Source organism: Diabrotica virgifera, chromosome 9 (genome assembly GCF_917563875.1).
Source record: "Diabrotica virgifera virgifera chromosome 9, PGI_DIABVI_V3a".
In the NCBI taxonomy this organism is placed as follows: Eukaryota; Metazoa; Arthropoda; class Insecta; order Coleoptera; family Chrysomelidae; genus Diabrotica; species Diabrotica virgifera.
This window is the reverse complement of record NC_065451.1, coordinates 99,446,230-99,454,454: the sequence shown is the minus strand read 5'-3', so window position 1 is coordinate 99,454,454 and position 8,225 is coordinate 99,446,230. Positions and strand designations below refer to the sequence as shown.

The window sequence follows — 8,225 nt, the reverse complement described above, 5'->3', positions numbered from 1 at the left end:
TTCTAAAGAAAAAAAATACCCTCAATACCTAAAATCAAGAGTCTTCAATCAATGTACACTCCCTCTCCTCATATATGGCTCTTAGACATGGACACATACAAAGGAAAATATGGAAAAAATAAAAATATGAAACATGAAAAATTCCATTAATTACATTATCTAATCAGCGGACTGAGCAAATTGACGTCATTAAATCTCGCATAATATATGGGACACCCTGTATAAACAATACAGTTATTAAAATTTAAAATTGATCATTAAAAGTATATAATACTTACAAATGCAATTTAATGTGCTCATTCATTTTTTAAGTACTAAAGAAATGAGACAAAAAATGTATTATAAAAATAAAATAATTGTAAGTTATGACGACGACACTGTTTATATAGTGTTTATATTGCTTGCCGCCTTTGAAACATGAGAAGGTATTTTGACCAGATAACGATATGATTTGAGCCTAAGCACTTCCGAACAATTTGACCAATTACTCTTCAGTATTGCCCAATAAGATACGTTAGAAAGTAATAAGCCACACCCGCGTCCATGTGGACTAATACAAGGAGTGATCAATTTTGAAGCAAGAAAAAATTTTTTTTATTTTACAAAATAGTCGCATCAACCTCGGAGGTTATTAGCGACATATACATATACATAAGGTAATTTATTTACAAATGTTAGATTTTGTTAAATACATTGATATCTTTAAGGAATTTTACCAAGTGTACAATTTTACAATTTTCTCCTAAGATTTCACTTGTTGATCCGATGATGTGGTTGTTCTGTCTCTGCAACTGGTATTTTGGACACTCTGCAAGTACATGCTTAACACTTAGTGGGATATTACAGTTTTCACATAAAGTGGGATTAGTGTGACCAATTATGTGTCCGTGGGTAAGTCGGGTATGTCCTAGACCAGGGGTCTCCAAACTTTCCAGCCTTAGGGCCATACTGATTACTCCTGTAAGTTCCGAGGGCCAAGATGGCAACACTGCATATTATTAATTTTCCTGTATTTAATTTTTTCCCGTAAAATAACGAATAATTTAATTTTTTGTAAGTGTGGTAAGCTGTCAACATTATTAAGTATGTCAAATATTCACCTATTTTTGATATATTTTAATTTAATACAAGGTAGACATAAACAAACAAAATATTTCCACCAGTGGAAATCTCCAATCTCTCCCGAGATTGTCCACTAATAACATAATTATTCTTTCTACTATTTTTCAACGCCATCGTTAGAAATTGTCACAAACACACTTAACTATCCGAAATAATAAGAAGTCTGAAAAATAATAGCCGCAAATCACTTAAGTGTTACGCCCCTGATAACTGGGAGGAGACTAAAGACCCCACCTAAGCCAGTAAGCAATTTTGGGTTTGTGCGCTCCGCCAAGTTAGCTGGCGATGACAATAGTGGCGTAACTACAAGTCAGTTCCTATGAAACTGTTGTGAAATAAAATAGGGCGTACCTCCTTAAAACAAGTTTGTGCGTGTAACAGTATTTTGATTTGATTTGAATTGTTGCTTTTGTGTGTGATTTAGTAGAATGGAAAAGAAGCGAAAAATTGATAGTGAATGCAGAAAATTCAAAGATCAGTGGAACATTCAGTATTTCGTAATTGAGTCCAGTAACAAGGCGCTATGTTTGATTTGCAATGAAAGCATAGCCGTTCTCAAAGAATATAACATGAAACGTCATTATGAAACAAAACATTCTCAAAATTACTCAAAATATACAGGAATTGTGCGGACAGAAAAATTCGAAGCTTTGAAGTGCGGATTGAAATCGCAGCAATCTTTATTTACAAAAGTCAAAACTGAACAAGAGGCGGCAACTCGTGCCAGCTTTCGTGTGGCTCTTGAAATTGCAAAACGTGGAAAACCATTCACCGATGGAGAAATGATCAAGGAATGCATAATTGCAGTAGTCGAAGAAATGTGCCCTGAAAAGGTAAATTTATTAAAAACTGTCAGTATGTCAGCAAACACTGTGGCTCGAAGGGTACAAAACATCGCTGAAAATATATCCTCTCAACTGTTCGACAAAAATGGACATGTTGAGTGGTTTTCTTTGGCCTTGGATGAGTCAACGGATGTGTCAGATACTGCTCAGGTGTTGATTTATATTAGAGGAGTAGATAAAAGCTATGAAGTGCACGAAGAACTTCTTGATATGTATAGTATTCATGGCACAACTACTGGTATCGATATTTTTAAAGGAGTTGAAATGGCCATTAATAAAAAGAACCTTCGATGGAAAAACTTGAAATGTATTACAACTGATGGAGGCAAAAACATGAGTGGGAAAGATAAAGGAGTGGTCGCTCTTGTGTCAAAGGCTGTAGAAAATGACGGCGGCTCAAAACCATTAGTCTTACATTGTATCATTCATCAACAGTCTTTGTGCGGAAAATGTTTGGATATGTCTGACGTTCTGAAACCAGTCATATCAACTGTTAATTTCATCAGATCTTTTGGGCTGAATCACCGACAATTCCGACAATTTATTGCAGAGATTGGAGAAACAGACTTACCTTATCATACTGCCGTACGCTGGCTTAGTTGTGGGAAAGTCCTTCAGCGCTTTTTTGAACTTCGAGCAGTGATCGAAATTTTTTTGAATGAAAAGCACCGCCCTCTTACTGAATTACAAAACAACGCATGGCTATGGAAGTTAGCATTCTATGTTGATTTGACAAAACATGTGAACGAACTGAATTTGAGATTGCAAGGAGAAAACCAGCATCTTCCTGATTTATACACTAATATCAAGTCATTCCGGATGAAATTGATACTGTTTCAATCACAACTACGAAGTAAATGTTTTTCACATTTTAAAACATGTGAAATATTCAGCCAAACTACTGAGACTGAGTTTCCTATCGATTTTGCAATCGAAACTTTGAGTGCTTTGAAGATAAATTTTGATACTCGTTTCTGGGCCTTTGATGCCATTGCGAATCAAATTAAGATTTTTCAGAATCCTTTTGATGCTGACATTGAAACCCTAGCCCCGGAACTTCAAATGGAAATGATTGATCTTCAGTGCAGTGATATAATTAAGAACAAATATGAAAACTCATCTTTGTTGCAATTTTATAAGAGTCTTCCACTGACACAATTTGATAATTTGCATAAATTTGCTCGTGGGCTGTTTTCCGTTTTTGGTACTACTTATAGTAGGAAAAATGAAAGAATTCCCATGAACGAACATATAAAACACACTGTATTTTCCTATCACCGTGTCACAAAGAAAATTGCCCAACGCAAGTACATGTAATAATAATTATTACATGTACTTGCGCTGGCTAATTTTTTGTGTGACAGGGTGACAGGAAAATACAGCGTGTTTTATGTGTTCGTTCATGGGTATTCTTTCATTTTTCCTACTGTATTTGTGTGAGAAAACCTTCTCCAAAATGAAGTACACAAAAAATGTATACAGATCTAAATTAACTGACGAGCATCTTAAATCTCTTTTAATAATTGGTACAAGTAAAATTAGTCCACAACTACAAACTATTGTCGGTGGAAAATCTCAATTACATACATCTCATTAGCATTTCATATGTCATGTTTGTTATAAGGTATGTGTTGTTCATTACTTACAATGTATAAAATGTTAGTTGGATTCATTTCAATAATTTGTTAGTTATTATATGCTGAAGTTAAATTTACTGCATAAATTATACATGTCTTTACTCATTACCATTCTGTGTTTCTTTATCCAACTTATCACAAACATTTTATTTGCTATAAAAAATATTAAGGAGTTTTCAAGTATGTCTCCGCGGGCCGGACAAAATCTGTCTGCGGGCCGGATGTGGCCCTCGGGCCGTAGTTTGGAGACCCCTGTCCTAGACGAAGACGAGAAACAATGACATGGTGAGTTCTGTTGTGAATTTGAGATTTCCACGGTTTTACAAACGTTTTCACTTCGCGAAGTTTTGAAGTTGAACTGTCCCACTGGTTTTGCCACAGATTTTCGACTTTAAATCATTAATAACTACATCTCTCACTTCACTCGCGGTTTCACTGTCCCTGGCTTGTTGGGCTGTCCGATCCGCCGCTTCATTTCCTTGGAGGCCAATGTGTGAAGGAACCCATAGGAATTGTACAATATGGTTGTTGTTTTGAATGGTAGCTAGTTCTTTTTTAATTAGGAGAGCAATTGGATGCTTCGTGTACAGTTGGTTAATGGTATGGATGGAACTGAGGGAATCGGTAATTATAAGAGCATTGGATATATTACTGGAGTTAATATGAACGAGAGATTGATAGATGGCGTATAGCTCGCCAGTATGTATACAGCTTAAGGATGGTAGTTTATACTCAAGTGTAATATTTGGAGTAATGACAGCTGCCCCAACTCCAGTAGATGTTTTAGAAGCGTCTGTATATATATATGACAGGATTTAGAAAATTTTGTTAGTTTGTTGATGATAGTATTTTTTATTAAGGAGTGTGGAGTATCGTTCTTTCTAAAGATATTTAAGGATGTATCGGATTGAGGAATGCTTAATGTCCAAGGAGGAGGAATTTCTATGAAGTTGGAATAGGTATTTGGTATCGGAATTTGTAAAGTACTAAGGGTTTGCCTAACTCTTTCGTAAAATGGCGGTTTCATGTTCCTATTTTCAGTATATAGGTTTTTAAAACGATCAGTGAATATGTTATTTCTAGATGGATTGTTTGGATTAGAATTAGCAGCAAATGCGTATGTGAGAGTTAAGTGCATCCTTCTATATTCAAGTGATGGCTCTCCAGTTTCTGCTCGTAAACTTTCTATTGGGCTGGTCCGAAATGCTCCTGTAGCTATTCTTAATGCCGTATTTTGGATTACGTCAAGGTTGTGTAATAAGGATTCTTTCGCAGATGCATATACTATGGAACCGTAATCTATTTTAGATCTAATTAGGGTTTTATAAACATGGATTAGGCAGTTATAGTCAGCTCCATAGTTTTTATTAGAGAGAGTTTTCATAAGATTAATTCTATTTTGGTATGTTTTTTTTATTTGTAGAATGTGTTTTTTCCATGTGAGTTTCGTATCAAAAATCATCCCTAAAAACCTAATGTCATCGGCATAATTCAGGATTTGGTTACATAATTTTAGTTGCGGTTTATTCGGATCACGTTTCTTTGAAAATAACAAACACTTCGATTTGCTGAGTGAAAACTGAAATCCTGTTTTCTTCGACCAGTTTTCGAGTTCATGAAGTGAGGTTTGTAAGTGACGCTGTACTGATGAGATGTTTTTTCCTGAAGATACTAATACCAGATCATCCGCATATAATCTGCCATGAACTAAGCTGGAGTTTGATGCTATAATATTATTAATGGCAATTAAAAATAACGTTGCGCTTATTACAGACCCCTGAGGGGTGCCATTTGCTTGAAGTCTTATTGAAGATGTGCAGTGATTGACTCTTACTTGAAAATTGCGTTGTTTAAGGAAATTTGAAATGAAATTAATGATATTACCTCTAATATTCCCAGTGTGTAATGATCTGATAATATCGTAACGCCATGCTGTGTCAAATGCTTTTGTAATGTCTATGAATACTGCAACAGTTTCCTGTTTGTTTGCGAAAGATTCAAGAATTTCAGAGTCTAAATCAATGAGGTTATCAGTAGTAGTTCGATTTTGTCGAAATCCACTTTGCTCGTTAACCAGGAGGTGATTTTCTTCTAATATCCATAGCAATCTTTTATTAACTATTTTTTCCATGACTGCACATTACATTGGTGAGAGAGATGGGTCTATATGAGGAAATTTTAGTTCGTGCATTGTTAGGTTTGAGAATAGGTATAATTATTGAATCACTCCAGGAGGTTGGAAAGACATTATTTAACCATATTCGATTGAAAATTTTTAGAAGAGTACACTTTGCATTGTCTGGCAGTTTTTCCAAGAATACTAAAGGTATATTATCGGGTCCAGGAGCAGAGTTTTTTGTAGTATTAAGGGCAAAGTTAAATTCATCTAAGGTTAAAGGGATATTGAAGGAACTGTTATCTCTATCTTCACAATCGAGCTGTTGTTTTTCTGTGATGATTTTGTGTTGTATAAACTCTTCGGAATAGTTGCTATTGCTGGAGTTTTTTTCGAAGTATGTAGCAAAAGCATCAGCTATTTCATTAGGTTTTGTTATTATATTAGTATTATGAGTAATAAAAGGCACTTGGTAAAATTTGTTTTTTCCTGATATTTTACGAATATTGGCCCAGACTGTAGATAAAGGTGTTGTACTGTTTATATTTGAGACAAATTTCCTCCAGTTGGTTTTTCGAGCATTTTTTGTTATATATCGAGCTCTGTTTTTTGTATTGTTATGTTATTTGTGTTACTATGTTTTTTCATTCTATTAAAAGATGCTTTATATTGCTTGATTGCATTTTGACATTCCGTATTCCACCATGGTAGAGGTCTGTGTCTCCTTAATATTTTAGTTTTTCCTATATGTGTTTCTGCCGCGTATGTAATAATATTCGTAAAAATGTTGAGAGTTTCATTTATATCAGTGTTTTCAAAACTAGATTCTTGTGATTCTATGCCTGTTTCTATGGCATCAGCGTACTTGTACCAATTAGCGTTTTTCAGGTTCCATTTTCGGACTGGTTGGTATTCAGAGATATTATCATCAGAAAATACAGACATTTTTATTGGGTAATGGTCGCTCCCATATAAAAAGGGTAGGGGATCCCAATTAAGAGCAGTTGAAAGAGTTGGGTCACAAATCGATAGATCGATTGCCGATGTTGTACCAGTATGTACATTAAATCTGGTTGGTCTTCCATCATTGAGAATGTTTAAATTTTCTTCAGTTAACAAGTCTTCGATTAGTCTGCCTTTGATATTAAAATTTGTTGAGCCCCACATTGGGTTGTGACTAATGAAATCTCCTACTATTAGTCTGGGCATAGGTATTTGTGAAATAAGTGCTTTTAAGTCGGTTAAGGTGAGAAGTGTATTTGGGGGAGTATAGATGCAATATACATTAATGCATTGGGAAGCTTTAACTGAGACGGCTACAGCTTCGATGTCTGTTTTTAGTGGAATCGTTTGTGCTTCAAGAGTATTTTTAACATAAATGGCCACTCCACCACTTGCTTTTTCCTGGTTGTTTCTATTTTTATAAAATGTTGAAAAATTTTTAAATGTGTGGCAATATTGGTCTTTGAAATTCGTTTCTTGGAGACAAATGATAGCGGGGGTAATATCATTAATTAAAAGTTTTAGCATTTCATAATGGGTATAAAACCCATTTATATTCCATTGTAATAAATTGAATGTTATAGTTATAATTATTAAATGTTCAGCTCCTGGGATAATTCAGTCGATGTATCCGTGTCAGGTTCTTCATCCTCGTAGTTGTTTTTTGTGAGCTGTCTCGTAATTTTTTTGTTAAGCTTTGTACATTTCAATTTTAATGAGCGCTCGGATGTATATGAATGAATTTTGGTTATGAGTTTTTTAAATTCTAGAATGTCTACTGTATATTTATATACGCTGATAACATTTTTTGTTCCATGAGCGTTTTCAAATAAATCAACTGTTTCCTCAAAAGTTAATATTTGCTTTTCGGAATTGAATAATTCTTTAATTGGTTGCATCAGAGTATGCATCGTATTATTAAGTATGAATATCTAGAAGGAAAAAAGGTGAAACAACTAGATAAAAGCATACATAATTTGATGCGCTACACCCGAGATAAACAAGTGGAAAGACTAATTAAGATAACAAAAGGTATGTTGTAATTTAAATATGTTTAATTTTGTTAACATTTTTTTGTTTTTCAGGAAAAAGGACTGATCGATTGACTGCCATTAACTCTAGCCATAAAGTAGCCACAAATTCTAAAGTTTGATATTGAAAGTGTGGAAGGAAGTGACGAATTTAAAAAATGGACAATTAAAAATAAAACAAACACAAAAACATATACTGTTACAGAGAAAACTGTTAATGTATGTTGTATGTTATCTTGTCAGCTATGTAAAATATGCTACCATTCCTACTCGTGTACTTGCCTCGATTATTTTATTAAATCAAATATTTTTCCAGCATATTCACTACATCTGTATTACACAAGTAACTAATGAAGTTCCAAGCAGTTCTACAAACAGTGATATTAGGGAAGAACTGGAGTATTCCCTTCAGCATCTACGGACATCAAAAACCGAGGGATACTTCAAAATTACAGGACATACTAACAGCTTC

At 34.4% G+C, this 8,225-nt stretch overlaps 1 protein-coding gene across 1 annotated transcript; it reads left to right on the top strand.

The window, feature by feature from the left end:
- Window positions 1-1,550: 1,550 nt before the first annotated feature.
- LOC126891171 (general transcription factor II-I repeat domain-containing protein 2-like) lies at window positions 1,551-7,875 on the top strand. Its single transcript, XM_050660353.1, has 2 exons — window positions 1,551-3,183; window positions 7,808-7,875. The coding sequence occupies exons 1-2, from the start codon at window positions 1,551-1,553 to the stop codon at window positions 7,873-7,875; spliced, it is 1,701 nt and encodes a 566-aa protein (XP_050516310.1).
- The last annotated feature ends 350 nt before the right edge of the window (window positions 7,876-8,225 follow it).